Raw genomic sequence first — 20,335 nt, forward strand, 5'->3', positions numbered from 1 at the left:
GAATTATGGTACTTGTTAAGTGCTTACTATGCACAATGCACTGTTCTAAGCGCTGGGGTAGCTACAAGTTAAACAGGTTGCACACAGCCCCTGTTCCACATGGGGCTCACACTCTTACTCCCCATTTTACAGATGAAGTAACCGAGGCCCAGAGAATTGAAGTAACTTGCCCAAGGTCACCCAGCAGACAAGTAGCAGAGCCAGAATTAGAACCCAGGTCCTTCTTACTACCAGGCCTCTGCTCTATCCACTAAGTATATCGGGTCATTGCCTCTGCAGGCCAACTCCTTTGAAGTTGCTAATGGAATCTGTAAGAACTTCCTCTGTGCCAAGCACTGCATAGAAACTGGGATAGATACAGATAATCAGGACAGAAGGTCCCTCTCCCAAACAGGGCTCACAGTCTACGTAGCATGGAGAACAGCTATTGAATCCCCATTTTACAGATAGGAAAACTGAGGCAGACCAAGGTTAAGTGAGTTGCTCAAGATCATATAGCAGTTAAGTGGAAGAGTTGAGATTAGAACTCAAGTCCTCCGACTCTCAGGCCCATGCTCTTTTCACTAGGCCATGCTGCTTTTCATCATTAATATCGTAATGGTTTGCTCATGATGAGCATATTGATGGTCTAGTCATCATATATATTCTTTAAATATCTATGAACATCCTCTGGAGAAACCTCTCCCACAGTAAGAAATTCAACAATTATTGTCTGCTTTGTATGTCCACTAGAAGCTGTTATTTTTAATATACCATATAATGCTGCCCCTTGACTAAACTTGACACACCTAAATTAAAATGGGCGGGAAATATATTCTTTTCATCTTGATCCTACATATCTTTCTTAGGCCACTTAGATTATGGGATAAAAAAGAAAAAAACACTCATATGCAATATTTTTGTATTTGCCAGAACTTCTCTCTTTCAAAGGTTTCCAGGCAGATTGCAAAATTTGGCTCTTTATCTCTCACAGCATAATTACAAGTACCCGAGATTGTTAATCTTAGGACCTTTTGAACTACCCAAGTGTCAGCAAAATGCATCTTTGAACTCAAAAATATTTGTGTTCGGCATAACCCTACAAGAAAACAAGAGCTCTAATTTTTTCCTCACTTTCAGTAGACTTTCTGGTGATATGGTGAGAAAGAACCAATATGATGCTGAGGGAACAAATTTAAGCAGAGGCTCAGCAGCTGAAGACTGACATTTATAGGGAATTACTCAGCTACAAAAAATAGGACAAAATTTTATGTTGAGGATTACAGGAAAGAATTTCAATAAAGGATCGAGTACAGAAGTTTAAATGTAATAAGTTAGAAATGTACTATACCTGACGCTTCAGACATCAGAGAATTTGGACTTTCATCTCGTTTACTGAGGTAAAAGGCAGGAGGATGTGTATCAGCAGTGATATCGGGCTATAGTTCAAGAAAGAAAAGTAGAATTACATCAGCTAAAAATTATAGTTAAAATCTTAACCAATTTTAGTTTTTTGGGTATAAAATATGAGTTATCCTAGAATGCAACCCAAGGCTTGGCACATGGTAAGTACTTAAACAAAACACAAAAAAATGCAAGGCTTTGGTATTTAAAAACCTCACATTATGAAGAAATAAAGTTACAGCATTCATGTTATGTCCAAAACCTGTGCATACACAAACCATCTCATTCAACATTCAGAAAGACTCACAGTCGGAAGAATGTTTCCTAATTCCAAAAAAGCATTCTACACAAGACACACAATGAAAAACACATATTATGGCAGAATTGACTACATAGGCATTAGCATGAAACATCTCAAATATTATTAATATTCAATTAACTCAGCGATCAGTGAAGTCAAACCAGTAGGACGAATTTGCTTCCTTAAAAAAGATAATTACGAAACTTAGTAAAGCTCAATACTGAATCCTACTGAATCCAATAAAATCAAAATTTTCATTAAATTTTCACATATGAATTCACAGCACCTATTAATAATAAATTCAAAGCAGAATGACTTCAAAACTTTCCATTCTGTGCAACTCTAAATATGGATAACTTACTGTTCTTTCTTGCATCTTAAGCATGGAATTTCTTACATGTTGTACAGTGCTTAGCATTAGTAAGTGCTTATTATTATTATTATCAATAATTGTTAATAATAATAATAATAATAATAATAAAAGACGGCCTACCATGAGGAAGGATCGAGGCACTTAGCCCTTTTCTCACTAACCAAGAAACCAGATTAGCAATCACTTGCCTTTTTAGAAGCCAAATGGTTATATAGTCAACCAATATCCCAAAAGGAGAGGAAAGTATTATAAGGGATGAATAAGCTAAATAATCAGTATTACCGTATGTTACCTTCTTTATTATAAGGTGAAAAAGTTAGGGAAGTTGGCTGCCATATGAAAGCAGTGAATTAAAAGGTGAACTTACCTTAAGTAGCTGCCTGCTGTACACTTCTGAGAAAACAAGGCATCTACTTAAGAAAGAAGGCCTAGCTTTTATTGAGAAATAGAAGACTGGATGAATTCATTCATAATGATCTGCACTTCTGAAGTGTCAACCCTTCCTGGCCAAGAATCAATACGTTTATGGTCTTTATTGGGCACTTACTGGATACAGAGCACTGTACTATTCGCTTAGGAGACTACAACAGAGTGGATAGAATGAGCTGGCAGTCTAGGAGAGACATTATAACTGTAATACAGTGGCTTTAATTTGCTTCACCAGGCTCCCCGGATAATTAGGAAGACAATCATGGAATAAATTATATAGCTATTATGATAAACACCTGAGACTTGCTAATGTTTCAACAGTCACAAAACAATTAAAGCCTTGGGATTTCTAAAACAAAGCCAAGCTAGCTGAAACCTCATAATATATTTCCCAAATGAAACATTATGAATTAAGGAAATATGATCCAAAAGAGAATTTTGGAAAAAGGACTAGGTGATTAAATGAAGAGAGAGGAAATTAACAGAAAAAGGGGGAAGTTTCCCAGAAATGCAAGGGTGTCCTATTTTCCTCTGCTACTTCAAAGACTCTTTATATGGCATTATACAGAACGAATGTTCCCAAAATAGAAAGCCTGTGATACACCAACCTCAACAATACCAAAACCATCAAAACCATTTTTAAGATTATAAAGCACTGTGGGACTCTCCCGCAAAATTCAAATACAAAATTTACAACAACATCATTAACACTAAAGGAAAAATCAAGCCATAGTCTACGAGATAATCTTTGAAAACAGAAAGCACCAAACAATTTCAAAGACGAGTATCAATCTTCCTTTCATCCAAGTTTTCCTTTGACTACCTAAACCTATAATATTTTACTGATGGGTGCTGCACTCTACTGAAACCAAGAAAACATCAGATTTCAGTTAAGTCTGCAACCACCAAAATGAAACAGTTATTCAAATATAGCCACAAAACTGAAGATGTAGGTTTTAAGTTGTTCACCAGAAGAGGAAAACTCCCCTCAATTAAAAGGTTTTGGTTAGGAAAAACTTAGAAAGCAAGAAATCGCTATTGGAGGGATGTCTACCCAAGCTTGAGAACTGTTTGCTGGTATAAAGTCATTCAAATGAGAAAAGCTCTTCTTTCCTTGCCCCAAGACACCTTTAAATCATCATGCCAAAGCAGAAGTTTGCTGCTATTAATGGTAGACTTGGTTCAAATGGAAGGAACCACCACTATTTAGAACCCAAAAAGAAAGAGATAAGAAACAGACCAAAGAAGCACAAACACTAAATGGCTTCCAGGCCTAACAACCCTCTTTCCCTACTTCTGATGAATAGCTAGCACTGTTTCCTTCATTTTCATTCTTTCTCCTTTCTTATCTGAGAAGGGGACTGGAAAGTCCTGAGCTATGTTCTCAGAGAGCTGAAGGGAGAGAATAGACTGAAGGAACAGAGAATAAATAGTGCCTTTAAAAAAACCCTTTTGGAGGGTCCTTTTGAATTAAGTGATGAAAATCAGGTAAGAAATTTCTTTCTTAGGATTAGAGAGTTTTTTTATATATGGCATTTGTTAAGCACATATTATGTGTCAAACATTTTTTTTAAGTACTAGGGTAGATATGAATGAATCAGGTTAGACACAGTCCCCGTCCCACATGGGACTCAAAGCCTAAGCAGGAGGGAGGACACGTATTGAGTCCCTATTTTACAGATAAGGAAACTGAGGCACAGAGAAGTGAAGTGACTTGCCCAAGGTCTTACAACAGGCAAGTGGCAGAGCCAGGGACTAGAACCCAGGTCCTCTGACTCCTAGGCCTGGGCTCTTTCCACTAGACCATGCTGCTTCTCAGCTATGTTCATAAATACTGCTACAGCAATTTTTTAATGATACAGTGTCCCGGGTGTATAGGAAGGCCAGATTTTGTTATTTACCTGTAATTGCCGATCCATGTCTTTTCAGGACAACTCTGGCCTACATTAATTTGATTTTTGATATTTAAAAGCCTCACCCACACAGAATGCAATAAGGGCAGCCTGGAAATAACACAAAGTAACATAAAAGAAAGAACAGCTTAAAACTCCTAAGCATGGCTCCGTGGAAAGAGCCGGGGCTTTGGAGTCAGAGGTCATGGGTTCAAATCCCAGCTCTGCCAATTGTCAGCTGTGTGACTTTGGGCAAGTCACTTCACTTCTCTGTGCTTCAGTTACCTTATCTGTAAAATGGAGATTAAGACTGTGAGCACCCTGTGGGAAAACCTGATCACCTTGTAACCTCCCCAGCGCTTAGAACAGTGCTTTGCACATAGTAAGCACTTAATAAATGCCATTATTATTATTATTAAGTGCCCTTGACTCGTAACCTGGTAATTGGCAGGATACAAAGTTTGAAATTACGTCAATACCGCCTGGCTTTAAACTTGTCAGCATATCCCTTCAGTTTTCAGAGTGGGCGATCGGGATGGGGATGGGGATGAAAGGAGGTTGCAGAAAGCTGGTAATAGAGATCTTGGAAGATGAGAGGCTAGGGGGCTGCAGAGAACCCCAGCTTAGGTGAATCCTCTTCTGCCAGCCTCTCTAAATCTTTCTGCCAAGCTCAGGTGACTAATGACTGCATTAGTGAGCAGTCATTCTTCCCCAAGCTGGGCCTCTTCTCCTTATGCCCATCAGCTTCTCCTGCAAACTTTTCTGTGTAGGTCCTCCCCTCAGTTTTTTCAGAAAGCAAATACTATTTGCTGAACAACTCTCATTATTATTAATATTATTATTATTATTATTATATGACATGGATGCTGTACTAACCCAGCAGATTTTGGAACTCTAGATTAGTATTTACAACTGTAATGATGTAAACTGTGGGTAGATTTGTTTCAGAGGCTTTTTAAAACATTTCAGTTTTTGCTGGGTAAGGGTAAAAATCTCCTGGAGTTGAATTTTTTTAAAGGAGAGTTAAATGTAAAAATGTGCAATGTATCAAATGATAGAACATTTAAAAAATGAGTTATTCCTTAGGGAAAACTAACCATGATTAGCTCTGATTGACAACTTCCTACAAAATGAATGCTTACAGCAGGTCCATATCTTTCAGTCAATACAGACTCCAGAAGGGGAAACTAATCTATCAGGGGGAAAAATGAGCAATAAAATACATGGATAAAAACCAATCAATGGCATTTATTAAGCACCTGCTGAATACAAAGTACTGTAGTATGTGCTTGGAGCACTTACTGTGTGCAGAGCGCTGTACTAAGCTCTGTGAGAGAGTACATGTAACAGAGTTGGTAGACATTTCCTGCCCACAATGAGTTTACAGTCTAGAGGGGTAGACAGATACTAATATAAATAAATTACAGATGATAATGATGGTATTTGTTAAGCACTTTCTATGTGCCAAACACTGTTCTAAGTGCTGGGTAGATATAAGGTAATCTGGTGGTCCCACATGAGACTCACAGTCTCAATCTCCATTTTATAGATGAGGTAACAGGCACAGAGACGTACAGTGACTCGCCCAAGGTCACACAACAAACAAGTGACGGAGCCAGGATTAGAACCCACAACCTCTGACTCCCAAGTTCATGCTCTCGCCACTAGGCCACGCTGCTTCTATATACATATGTACACAACTGCTGTGCAACTGAGGGAGGAGTGCAAATCCAAGGGCAACACAAAAGGACGTGGAAGAAGGGAAAATGAGGGCCTAGTTGAGGAAGGCCTCTTGGAGGAGATGTGCCTTCAATAAGGTTTTGAAGGTGGAGAGAGTGACTGTCTGTTGTATTACGAGGGAGGGTGTTCCAGGCTAGAGGCAGGACATGGGCAGGAGGTCAGCAGTGAGACAGATGAGAGTGAGGTACACTGAGCTGGTTGGCATGAGAGAAGCAAAGCTTGTGGACTGGGCTTTGTTAATTTGTTAAGCACACACTATTGTTCTCATATTACTTGCAGGAAATCAAGGAGGTAAGGTAGGAGGGGACAAGCCGCTGGTAGGCCGCCTCTGATGCGGAGGTAGATGGGCAACCACTGTAGGCTGGAGGAGTGGGGAAACATGGAGTGAACATTTATCTAGAAAAATGATCTGGGCAGCAGGATGATGTACGGACTGAAGTGGGGAGAGACAGGAGGTACGGAGGTCAGCAAGGAGGCTGATACTGTAATCAAGAAAATATAGGAAAAGTCCTTGGATTAATGTGGTAACAGTTCGGATGAAGAGGAAAGGGTGGATTTTAGTGATGTTGTGAGGGTTGAACTGAGAGGATTTGGTGACCAATTGAATATGTCGCCAAACTAGCTCTCTTGTCCCCTTCAAAGCCCTACTGAGAGTTCACCTCCTCCAGGAGGCCTTCCCCCCTTTTCCTCTGCTCCTCCTCCCCTCTCCATCGCCCCACAGCCTTTACTCCCTCCCTCTGCTCTACCCCCTTCCCTGCCCCACAGAACTTGTACATATTCATTATTCCATTTATTTTATTACTGATGTGTATATATATATATATATATATAATTCTATTTATCTATTTTGATGCTATTGATGTCTGTCTAGTCGTTTTGTTTTGTTGTCTGTCACCCCTTTTAGACTGTGAGCCCATTGTTGGGTAGGGATTGTCTCTATCTGTTGCCAAACTGTACTTTCCAAGTGCTTAGTATAGTGCTCTGCACATAGTAAGTGCTCAATAAATACGACTGAATAAGTGAATGAATATGTGGATTGAATGAGATGAGTCGGGGATAGTCAAGGTTATGGGCTTGTGAGAAACCGAGGGTGATGGTGCTGTCTACAGTGGCAGAAAAGTTAGGGGGAGAATGGTGTTTGGATAGGAAGATAGGAATTCTCTTTCGGACAAATTTGAGTTGTCAGTAGGACATTCAAATAGGGATGTCCTGAAGGAAGGAAGAAATGTGAGACTGTACAGATATGGATTTGGGAATCATCTGCAAAGAGATGGTAGTTGAAGCCATGGGAGCGAATGAGTTCTCCAAGGGAGTGGGTGTGGATAGAAGGGGACCCAGAACTGAGCCTTGCGGGACCCCCACAGTTAGGGGGTGGGAGGTAGAGGAGGAAACTTGTGAAAGACTGAGCATGAAACAGGAGAGGACAGTGTCACTGAAACCAAGGTTGGATAATACTTCCAGGAGAAGGGGATGGTCAACAGTATCGAACGCAGCTGAGAGGTCGAGGATTATTAGGATGGAGTAGAGGCTGCTAGGTTTGGCAAGAAGGAGATCACTGGTGATCTTTGAGAGGGCAGTGTCTGTGGAGCGAAGAGGGTGGAATCCAGATTGGAGGGGGTCGAAAAGAGAAATGGACGAGAGGAACTGCAGATAGCTGGTGTAGATAACTTGCCCAAGGAGTTTGGAGTGGAATGGTAGGATGGAGATGGGGAGAAAACCGGAGGGAGCTGAGTGCTTACTATGTGCAGAGCAGTCAGTCAATCATATTTATTGAGTGCTTACTGTGTGTGTACAGAGCACTGTACTAAGTGTTTGGGAGAGTACAACAGAGACTAGACTGTGAGTCCACTGTTGGGTAGGGACCGTCTCTATATGTTGCCAACTTGTACTTCCCAAGCGCTTAGTACAGTGCTCTGCACACAGTAAGCACTCAATAAATACGATTGAATGAATGAATGAATGAATGAACAGAGTTAGCATAAACAAGACATTCTCTAACCTCAAGAAGCTCACAATCTAATGCGGAAGGCAAATAGACAAAAACTGCTTACAAATAATGGGAACAAGAGGAAGAACAAGGATATAAAGGTAGTATTTGGGAAGCAGCATGACCTAGTGGAAAGAAAGAACACAGGCCTGGAGTCAAAGGATCTGGGTTCTAACTCTGGCTTCACCACTTCTCTGCTGTGTGACCCTGGGCATGTCAATTAACTTCTCTGTGGCTCCATTTCCTCATCTGTAAAATGGGAATTAACTCCTATTCCCTCCTACTTGGACTGTGAGCCCTGTATGGGACCGGGACTGTGTCCAACCTGATTATCTTGTATCTACCCCAGGGCTTAGTGCTCAGCACATAGTAAGTGCCTAACAAGAATAACAACAATAATAATAATATCAGGATGAAATAGCTGATGAATAATTGAATAGACGTGGGCATAAAATATGAGTACTGAGAGTGACTTTGATGAAAGTGATTTAGGGCATTGTAAATTAATTGAAGGCCGCATGGACGTGGGATTTTAGGAGGGCTTTGAAGAAGGGGAGAGTTGGGGTCTAGCAAATATATGGAGAGAAGGGAATTCCAGATCCGAGGAACTGTGAAACCTAGGGATTGGAGACGGGAGAGTCTAGAGTGTTTGGGAGGAGTGAAGACAGTGGGCTGATGAGTCATGGGTGAAGTAATGGTAGTAGTAATAGTATTTATCTAGTGCTCGGTATGTGCTAAGGACTGAACTAAGAGCTTGCAAAGAGAACACAGGTGGGAATTTGACCAAGTCCCAGACCCTTCAAGGGGCTCCAATCTAAATATAAAAAGGGGGAGAGGGGATTGATGGGGCACATAAAAAGAGATGAAACAATAATAACCCTAAAACACGATGAGGACAGATACAAAGTAAAAACAAATACAACAAAAGCGGTAGGGTTCTGCACCTAGAGGAGCAGAGGTATGGGGCTCGTCGTGAGGCTCAAAGTCCAAAAAGAGAGCCGATATGTACGATGAGGAGAACGTTACACTACAGTATAATGATCGCTGGACAGTACACCCAACATATATAGCAATAACAAAACATGACCGTCAATTATGAGTTATTACCTACATTCTCAATTGTTGCTTTCTTGGCTTGTTCGTTTCCTTGCGTAGAGTAGGAACCTCCCTCTTCCACGTGTGCTTTTTTTGGCTGGTTTTGTTTCAACTTTTGTGCCCATGATGTTAAAGACTTACTACTATAAAAATGCAAAGAAATATTTTTCACTTTCGAAAAATTCTATAATAAATTCTCTGAATCCAGAAATACATTTGTAATGATTAAAAAACTAGCGATTCCTTTTGGAGTTAGAGAGGATGATTTTTTTTCAAAATAATGTATTCTCAAAACGTATGGGCTTTTTTCTTACTTGAGTTAGTTCAACGCTACGGCTCTTTCATTGTTCATCATTTAAATACTTGATGAATATTTACATTGTTAATATACAATTTTTGAGTCTTGTTCTCACCTATTGGCTCCCCAGGACCCTTCCAGAGTAGGGAGAGAATAAATGCCTCCTTCCCATGGAAAGAACCCTTGCCTGGGAGCTTGCAGATTCTGTGACCACTCCAACCCAGCTCCCATCTGTACCTTGGGAGGTAAGCATAAAGGAAGCCTAACTAGTTGCTACTCCTGCCCTTAACGCAACTGCCGGACAAATGAATTTGTCATCTCAGTCCCATATGGCACACACCTTTGCTCCATGTGTTTCATGATCATGCTCAGGGATATCATGTAATAGCCTTGTGTCCAAAGTTAGGAGTTGGGTGTGTAAAACTGACATGCTCTCTTTCCTTCCAGAGCTGGTTTTTAAGTACGCATGAAGGGGGCCACCGGCTGGGAGAAAACCCCCACGGAGAACCACTGGAAGAAGTCCGGATTTTGGTTGGAGGATATGGGAGAAAAGAGGGAGAGGAGGAAAGAGGGAGAGAACTGAAAAGTGGCACTCTTTGAGGCCCTGAACAGAAATCCCTTGGATGTATATCCAGAATTGAGGCTGCAAAGTCAAATGATCTTCCTCAAATTGCCAAATGCCTAGTGACAGCCATGGTTCTCCACACATAAGCCCAAAGAGGTATCTATTTCCCTCCCTACTTGGAAGTACTATAACCTGATCTCCCTTTTACAGGGAGTTAAATTGAGCTTAATAATTGGAAGGTAAATTTCACAAATAAACTGACATTAGCTCAAAAAGTCACACACATAACTGTTCATATTCATCCTCCTCTTGCAAGCATTAACATTTACTCTTCCAGACTCAGCAGAAAAAAACACAGTAAAACACTTCCAAGTTAGATAAGCTTTTATCCATTACCTGTTGGTTTTTCCTAGTTGCTCTTCAAAATTCTTAGCTTCGTCAGCAACACTATGCTCAAGTTCATTAGGACACACAGAAATATCTTCTTTTAAAGATGAACCAAACTCTTCAATGGTTTGTATACATACGCTCTGGTTTTTTATATTATCTTTCGATGGGTCCTTCGATGCCACAGCTGCTTCATCTTGTCCTTTGGAAACTTCTTTTCGCTCCATGAACTCTTTCGTGTTTTTCGGTGGGTTGGGATTTAGCTCTGCGGCACAAAAGGTACCATATCCGCTGCTCATTGAAATACTATCCACGGTACAATCTTGATGTGAAGCAGAAGTTTTTGGCTTAATTTTAGGTTGGCTAATAGTGTGCTCATTTCCCTCACAGATTTCGGAACACAATACCATTTGGCTTTCTAATGTAGAAAAGGCATTTGCAAGTTTGTTGGGAGAGTTTTCATTGCAGGGGTTCCACAAACTACTGTTGATCTGCAGTTTTACTAAATTGTTGATCTCCTCTTGTATACGCTGAAAAAGGGATATAGGTAAAATGTCTTACTGTACATTTGCTAGAGAAAACATATAAAGAGAACCTACAAGTATTGAAAATTCAATATTAATCTCTTTTTGAAGTTTGATGGACTGTACTACGATCCACACCCCGGGTTACAATTGCCCCATGACAAAAACACCTCAGTGAAACAGTCAGCGTTGCTTGGTGTCTTCTTCTATTCATGCATCGCACTAGCCTGACACTACAATTAAGCGCCAAAGGCACATAAATCCCTCCCTGACCTCTCCCCACCTGTGTAGAGATTAAGCAAATATCAATGAATGGATCTTAAAGGAAGCCCTGGACAAATTTTCAAGGGGTTGAAGAAGCCCCCAAGCAAATGCAGTTGAAGTGGGGTGGCAACTTAATTTAGAAATGGATGATGCAGACGGCAATGAATTAACTGCAACTCGTTCAGAAGAGCCACTGCCCATTGAGGGCCTCAGTAGTTTTCAGGGAAGCAGCAGAGCCATGTGAAAAAAAAACCCACAAGACCGGGAGTACGGGAACTGGGTTCTAATTTCAGCCCTGCCACTTACCTGCTGGGTGACCGTGGGTAAGTCTCAACTTCTTTGTGCCTCAGTTTCCTCATCTTTAAAATGGGAAGTAATAATTATAATAATAATTGTGCCCTTTATTAAATGCTTACTATGTGCCAGGCATTGTTCGAAGCGCTGTGGTAGATACAAGCTACTCAGGTTGGACATGGTCCCCGTCCCACATAGGCCTCACAGTCTTCATCCCCATTTGACAGATGAGGTAGCTGAGGCACGGAGAAATTAGATGACGTCCAAGATCACACAGCAGAAAGGTTGGAGCTGGGATTCCGTTTTCCTTCCTAGTTAGACTGTGAGCCCCGTCTGGGACAGGGGCTGTATCCCACCTAACATATCTATCCTAACACTTAGAATAGTAGTTGACAAATAGTAAGTGCTAAAAAAAAAATACAATAATAATGATAATAATAATACTTGGACTGTGAACCCCATGTGGGACAGGGATGTGTCTGTCCCGAGTATTGTGCACTTAGTGTAGTGCTCAACCCATAGTAAGCATTTAACAAATATTACATTATAATTATTATTCAACAATCCAATGCACCATTGCAAGTTGCAAAAAGCACACAAAAAGTAGTTGTGCCCCGCCACCAAATAAAATTTTGGGATTAAAATATCTTGCATCAATTTTCAAGAGAGTCCAAGCATTTATGAATATGACTGAAGTTAAGTTAATGGGGTGAAGTTAATGGAGTGAGGCATTTGAAGATGAATGAAGTTGTTCAAAAGAAATCAGTCCACTACAAAGTGCTTTAAAAAGAAAGCTGTTATTCATTTTAAATTGGACAAATTATTCAATAAAATTGAAAACCCACTACCCCAAGTCAGAAAAATGCTTCTATTTCTGCAACCCAAATGACGAAACTCATAGTCACATTACAACTCCTCATTTATTATAAACGCTTTGAATTTAAGATTAAATAATAATTTTCTGACACGTACCATTACAGCAAAGTGCAGGTAAAAGAATTTCATCAATCAATGGAATTAAATTGAGCTCTTACTGTGTGCACAGCACTGTCCTAAGCACTTGGGAGAGCACAATACAGTTGGTAAATATGTTTCATGCCCACTACCACCTGTCTACTTGTTCTGTTTTGCCGTCTGCCTCCCAATTCTAGACTGTGAGCCTGTTGTTGGGTACGGACTGTCTCTATATGTTGCTGTATTGTACTTTCCAAGCGCTTAGTACAGTGCTCTGCACACAGTAAGCGCTCAATAAATACAACTGAATGAATGAATGAATAAGTCTAGAGGGGGAATTTCATATTACTTTTCCAAAGGTTTTGGAACAGATTCTAATTTGTATGACTTGCTTATCTACAGTAACCCCATGGTATGACCACTCAAAATGCACCTATATTTCCACAAAACATATCCTGACTGCATCATAGGCTATGCCTGTTGTGAAATACACTAATAAATAGGTACGCTGTGGTAATGGTCCTTCTGTAAATTTTGAAAATATGAATAAAAGTCAGAAATCATGCAATTTAAGATTATTGTGAATAAAATTACTCACTTGGATTTGACTGTTGAATTGCTGTTGCTGGGCAGCAATCTGCTCTTGACACTGTTTCTCTACCAAGCTGAATAATTGCAACCACCTGATCTATTAAATCAAATTAAAATGATTCAGTCACCACCATTTTCATTCTAGTAAGAAAGGCAGTTTTTGAACAAAATATGACAACCATAAGAGGAAATAAAAAAGTTAACCACATCTAAAATGCAGGAAGATGCTTGTTCAATGAAGGAATGCAGGCGATTCGAGCAAGGGGACGAAATTAAGTACTCCACCAGTGGTCAAGGGAACTTTGGCTTTTAGATGTTCAACGTTCCACTTAACAGCCCCTAGACTTTAGAAAGGCATTTGGCTCCTGGCTAGGGCTTTTTAAAAAAAATGTAAAGGAAAAAAAATAAAATATAAAATCGTTCCTCTGCCCGCAACTTCTTCACAAGTGAATGGAAATTACATGATTCAACAATGCCTAATCCTCCTGAAGCCACAAGCAAATAATTGTAAACAATTGCATAGTTTTATTCGCTGTGTACTTCTGTTTTTTAAATGAGGGGTAAAATAGTCTTTTTGCCACTATTTACTTATAAGTTAAAAGATGTGACATGACTGAAGAGGAGGGAAAAAAGCAAGGTGAATCTTTAAATGTTCTTGGCAGAAAACATCCATCCTATATCTAGTCATGCTTGAAAACATGAACTCAACTCTGCCAGTGCTCAAAATGATTCCAGACAGTCAATCAATATCATTTATTGAGCACCTCACATGTGCTGAGCACTGTGCAAGGTACTTGTGAAAACAGAATGGAATTTATTACACATAACCCTAAAAATTAGTTTGGAATTTGGAGAGGAGCATTAACCCTCACACACCTAGGGGACCATTCACTGCTTTGTTCGTAGCAATGTAAAAGATCCCCTTCTGCTTCTCCAAAGGGCCCAATTTATTTCCAGGGAGTAAATTTGGACCCTGAGAGAACTGGGTTCATTAGATCCATTTTTTATTTTTTGGTTGGTTTTTTTTTTTTGGTCTTTACCCCCACAAAAGAAAACATGTTTAATATTGAAAAAAATTAGGAAGAGAAATGTCATCTTCTTATCAAAAGACTACGCTGACACTGGGTTGTGTATTTTAGAGATTATTTTTAATCTGGAAGTCAAAATAATTGTTCCCATAAAGTGCTATGCTACATGATAGACAAATACTAATTTAGAGGCAAAAATGCAGCATATCCAAATCAATATGCTTTGGAAAGATTTTTGGCATAACAGGCAGCACTATAGCATATCCTCAGTTTTTCTTTGCTTTTTACAGGCTCTTTCTGTATTTACCCATTTTTAATACCAAAAGCAACTCAATAATATACTTTAATTTTAGTATATTTGGATAAAAGGCACATCTAATTAGTACTCAATTATGTCCAATTTTTCAGGGGATTTACCTGGAGCTGGACTTCAGCATCATACTATGACAGTATCTTTTATCTTGTTAATATGTTTTGTTGTCTGTCTCCCCATTCTAGACTGTGAACCCGCTGCTGCGTAGGGACCGTCTCTATACGTTGCCAACTTGTACTTCCCAAGCACTTAGTACAGTGCTCTGCACACAGTAAGCGCTCAATAAATATGATTGAATGAATGAATCTTTGTATTTTCATACTGCTGAGATGAAAAAGGACCGCATTACTAATTAACAATACTCTCTGAAGAACTTTTTTCAATCATACAGATATGATAATACCAAGGAATTAAAGGAACCTTTGAATTATTGATTCCCTAGAGGGAAGGAGCCTAACTGAATTCTACAAAATTCTATCATTCAATTGATGAAAATAATTTTAAGTTTTGTTAGAAGTTGTAAAATATTCTACCTCTAACTGCTTTGTGGATGCCACATCCTGTTACTGAACTTAAGTTTTAACTTCAAAAACGGAAAAGCAGCAGGCAAAAGCCAGGATTTACTTATTAATAAATGCATGCTGTGCATTATTTTAAATGGCACCACTTTATGCTATAAAATACTAAATGCAAACCTGAAATTACAAAGAAAACATGTTAAAAGGCTTGCATAATCTATTTCATTTTAAATTGCTTCATTAAGTGACACCCTGCAAACATTTTCCTTAGCATAAAAATCAATTATATCATCATCAATCGTATTTATTGAGCACTTACTGTGTGCAGAGCACTGTACTAAGCGCTTGGGAAGTCTATTGAGTGCTGACCGTGTGCAGAACACAGCACTCAGCACTTGGGAGAATACAACAGAACAGAGTTGGTAGGCATGTTCCCTGCCCACAAGGAACTAGTATAAACTATTGCTTAATGGGGAAAACATTTTATATCTAAAAATTGAGTTCATGAATAGCTTATTATCATAACTCAAAAAACTATATAAAGTAAATCTAATAAAAGAACTCCATGAGAAAGTTGCCATTATGCTATAAATTCAGACTGACCCTCATTTGATTTACCTTTATTGGATTAGTAACTTACAGTTTTGCAACAAACGTTACTTGGATTTTGTTCAACAGATCGAAACACAAAGTGAATTGTAGAAATCCAAAAATACTAATCAATCAAACCTAAACTCCTTGTTTTTTCATTCATACTGTACTGTGAAATTCACTATAATGAAAAATCTAATCAAGGGCAGTCAGAACTTGGAATATTTTTAGTTGTTCAGAATTTCACACTATAGAAATAACCTGGGCTCCCTAACATTAAAGTCCTAAATCTGTAGACTGAGGTAAAATACTGACTAGAGAAGTAAGGTGATCAGGAAACAAGGAGAATCTAAATTCATTCTGATGTTTGGAAGGCTTAAAAGGAAAACAGGGTTACTTTGAAGCAGCTTTTTAAACTTTTTTTTTAAAACAAAATGCATATATGTGGTCACCAAATTTAAAAATTATGATTAATTAACTTATTAACTGTTGCAAAACACTTTGAACTCTATTTCATAAAAGAATCATAGGAATGTAATAGACTATTAATACTACAATAACATGTAGTCACTGTGAATCTGAAGTCTATGCTTAGACACTTTTGCCATCTTCTTCAATAGACATAATCATTCCCTAATCATCCAACAAGTTATTTACACTTTTGATCATTATACCTCAATATTAATTATTTTAGTTCTACCCTCCAACGTAGGAGGGGCTACCATTTTTAGAAGTCAGTAAAGGTAGTCTAACAATTGTTTAGATTTCATTATTTCAAAAATAAGATTTTGCATTAGATACCTCACAGTTCCTCCAAATTTCTGAATCAGTCCTTCCACTGTTTTGTAGATCTTGCATAAAAGAGGTTAGGACTTCAACTGCACCTTGAATTACAGATGTCTTCCCTGAGAAAGAGGATACCCCATTTGTACTAAGGAGGGGACTACTTCTGTTGAAACATAAATAATTGAAATGCTTTTCTTCAATTAACCAAAATGTTGAATAATGCAGTAGTTAAACGATTCATATGAGCAGTACAAAAGCTTTTGGTATTTAGTTCTACCTAGTGTAACCTCATACCTTGAAAATTTGATCACAGATACTCTCAGCAATAAAGAGACAGAAGGGACAATCTATTTATTGTTAAAAATAGTCACACAAAAAATTCCTGAAAGGACTTTTAGCCCTCCTGAAAATGCAAAAATACCACTTCAAGTAATTGCAATGCAATTTACATAAGTACATAGTACACAGACAGATGTATACCTAAAGGTACTGTGCTCTGTAGCTCCTCTGTTGATAAGCATGCCTGCATACCACAGAGACACTCTAGAATTCACCTCAAGTTAAAAGATACCTACACCAATCTGGGAAAATCTTCTAATTTAATGTGAATTTAAGAAACACATCTGAAGGGGCCAAAAGTCACAAAATTCAACAGTTAAGAAGTTTTAATTCAGAATGAAAGGCAACATTCTCCACACTTTTAAAAAAACAGCTTAGAAAAGCGGTTGAATCAACATTTTATAAATATTTTTCAATGACACTTTGAGTCAGTTTCATAACACTTTAGAGAAGGAAAAATATACCAAAAGATACTAAATCCCAAATACAGGCAAAATATCTTAATGTCTTAAATATAAATTACAGTGCTAATGAGCAATCCTCAGGGGGGAAAAAAATCATGAATTGTCCATAAAGAGCAGTTGAATATAACTAGAGTGGGTGAAGAGGGGAACTATTTAAATGCATAACTAAGACATCGATTAATAGCCTCAAGGTCTGGGCCTTAACTGCCTCATACTGCTCTCTGTTCCAATGTTACCTGCTATTATTTAAGTTACATCCAACAGAATGATGAGTACTTCTGACATCAGATTCTACAGACGATGGAGAGGCTTCGTGTATAGTTTTCACCAAGTCCAAATCTTCCATAATGTATGTCCATTAGGGATGTTGCTATCATTTAAAATGAAGAATTGTCACATATTTCAAAAGGTAGCTTCATTGTCTGAAGAAACTGAATCTGATTCATCCTCAGATGCTTCATCGTCTAGGAGCATTTTCCGTTCCTAACATCCAGAAACATGAATGTTCTAAACTTCGGACACATTCTGGAAAAAAATGAGATGACAAAAATGAAAAGCTACCAAATTAAATATTTCCACAACTTGGGAGAGTTTCATTTCTCTTTCACAAATCCACCCAGTGCATATTGGGATCAATTTAAGGTGTTTATTGTGTGTGTACTGTGTGCAAGAGCATTATACTAAGTGCTTGGGAAAGTACAACAGGGTTGGTGGACACAATCACAGCCCACAAGGCGCTTAAAACGTACTGGGGAGGGAACAGACAATAAAACAGGTAGGAGAAATAGAACACAGGTTAGCAGGTAGTGGGAAGAAAGACTGAAAAGGCAAGAAGGAAAGAGAAGACGGAGAGTCCTGAGGCACCAATTCCGTATGTAGAGAGAGAGAGATACAAGCACACACATACTGATCCTTCCAAAGTACCAAAATCCATTTTTGTGATATTCCAGATTTTTCAAATAACCTGAACTTGTAAAATCTGACAGATAACTACTTCACTAATAAATTATTCCAAAGTTAATCAGTTGCAAAAATGTACATCCAAAAACTATCTAATTGAATCGGGGTCACCTGAAATTTTATTCTGTTGTGTCTACAAAGACAAATCATTCGCTGATACACTAGGCCTCCTTTAGAAAGGCACCTCAAAATATCCTAAACACTTCAGGAAACGCCTAACCAAGATCAGACGTATCTGGATCTGGTATAAGAGGGTTGAGCCCCACGAGGAACAGAACTATGTGTGATCCGATTATCTTGCCCCCACCCCAGCACTTGGCACAATGCTTGCCACATAGTAAGCACTTCATAGTGTACTAAAAATAATATTAGTCAACCCTCAGACTAATGGCACTATTGGTTTCTGAACGCTATGCTGTGAGAGCCAGTGTTAGCATAGGAACAGTATTATCATCAATGGCATTCACTGAGTGCTTACCGTGTGCAAAACACTGTACTAAGCTCTTGGGAGAGTACAGTGGGGAACTATAAATGGGGGATTGGGTCCTGAAAGAAGATTGGATACCCTATTTTTATCAAAAGTACCCAGAATTGGGTTCTCAATCATAGATGAGCAATACAGGGGAAGCAGCATGGCTCAGTGGAAAGAGCACGGGCTTTGGAGTCAGAGGTCGTGGGTTCAAATCCCGGCTCTGCCACTTGTCAGCTGTGTGACGTTGGGCAAGTCACTTCACTTCTCTGGGCCTCAGTTCCCTCATCTGTAAAATGGGGGTGAAGACTGTGAGCCCCTCATGGGGCAACCTGATTACCTTGTACCTACCCCAGCGCTTAGAACAGTGCTTTGCACATAGTAAGCGCTTAACAAATACCATTATTATTATTATTATTATAGCCATATTACTATATTTGTATTGAGTCAGGTCAATGAGCTGCTTGGCAATCTAAATTGTACTTTCCCAGCACTTAGTACAACGCTCTGCATACAGCAAGTGCTCAATAAATACAATTGAATGAATGATAGGCTAACCACAACTCTCTCCTCAGCCCCCCTGCTCCTGAGCCTTTCACATGCCACCCTAACTCCCTCCCTCTTTAAACTTTCCTCCCCTTTCCCCCATTGCGACTTTCAAAATTGTTTCCCTATTCTCCCATTTCTCCCATTCGCCCCATTCCACAACGGCCAGTGCGATGAAGTCTAGTGCATTCCGGGCTAGTGCAATTAAAGAGGACAGTACTGTTAAAGTTGAAACCGTTGGGCTGGTAAAGCTGAAGTATCCGGCTGGCCAACCAGCTGCCATATAAATCAATCAATCGTATTTACTGAGCGCTTACTGTGTACAGAGCACTGTACTAAGCGCTTGGGAAGTACAAGTTGGCAACATATGGAGACAGTCCCTACCCAACAGTGGGCTCACAGTCTAAAAGATAAATAAATCAATCACTCGGATTTATTGAGTGCTTAAACTATGTGCAGGGGACTGTACTAAATTCTTGTACAACACAATATAAGAGACACATTCCCTGCCCACAATGATCTTAGAGTCTAGGGGGAAGAACAGTCTAGAAACCATGCTGAGGGCTAGGAAAAAGGAAACCCCACCTCCAGAATGTGCTTCAATCAATTAATCATATTTACTGAGTGCTTAAATGATCATTATAATAATAATAATTGTGGTATTTGTTAAGCGCTTACTATGTGCCAGGCACTGTACTAAGTGCTGGGGTGGACAGGAATAAATCAGGTTGGACGCAGTCCCTGTCCCACATGGGGCTCACAGTCTCAATCCCCATTTTGCAGATGAGGTGACTGAGGCTCAGAGAAGTGAAGTGACTAGCCCAGGGTCACACAGCAGACAAGGGACGCAGCCGGGATTAGAACCCATGACCTTCTGACTCCCGGTTTTGGGTAGGGATTGGCTCTGTTGCCAAATTGTACTTTCCAAGCGCTTAGTCCAGTGCTCTGCACACAGTAAGTGCTCAATAAATTCGACTGAATGAAGGCTGGTACTCTATCCACTAAGCCATGCTGCTATCTATAGCAGCAGCGGTGAGAATCAATCAATCAATCATATTTATTGAGTGCTTACTGTGTGCAGGCTCGTTGTTGGGTAGGGACCGTCTCTATGTGTTGCCAACTTGGACTTCCCAAGCACTTAGTACAGTGCTCCGCACACAGTAAGCGCTCAATAAATATGACAATGAATGACTCCCCACAGCACATATGTATCTGTATATATCTGTAATTGATTGTTTTATCTA

The 20,335-nt window shown here is 39.4% G+C and overlaps 1 protein-coding gene across 8 annotated transcripts in view; it reads right to left on the bottom strand.

The window, feature by feature from the left end:
- The window catches only part of MPHOSPH9 (M-phase phosphoprotein 9), a 62,953-nt gene that overhangs the window by 38,217 nt on the left and 4,401 nt on the right, over nt 1-20,335 (bottom strand). For 4 of the 8 annotated variants that reach the window (XM_038763179.1, XM_038763176.1, XM_038763178.1 and 1 more), the window contains exons 2-7: nt 17,353-17,641; nt 16,329-16,476; nt 13,085-13,174; nt 10,460-10,980; nt 9,217-9,343; nt 1,331-1,418 (exon numbers count right to left, since the gene is read on the bottom strand). In XM_038763179.1, coding sequence (XP_038619107.1) covers nt 1,331-1,418; nt 9,217-9,343; nt 10,460-10,980; nt 13,085-13,174; nt 16,329-16,476; nt 17,353-17,462 — 1,084 coding nt within the window. In that variant the 5' untranslated portion in view covers nt 17,463-17,641. Of the gene's footprint in view, nt 1-1,330; nt 1,419-9,216; nt 9,344-10,459; nt 10,981-13,084; nt 13,175-16,328; nt 16,477-17,352; nt 17,642-20,335 lie in introns of those variants that run through there. The other 4 variants (XM_038763184.1, XM_038763182.1, XM_038763180.1 and 1 more) reach the window with 2 other exon arrangements.

This window comes from Tachyglossus aculeatus, chromosome 21 (assembly GCF_015852505.1).
Source record: "Tachyglossus aculeatus isolate mTacAcu1 chromosome 21, mTacAcu1.pri, whole genome shotgun sequence".
Lineage (NCBI taxonomy): Eukaryota > Metazoa > Chordata > Mammalia > Monotremata > Tachyglossidae > Tachyglossus > Tachyglossus aculeatus.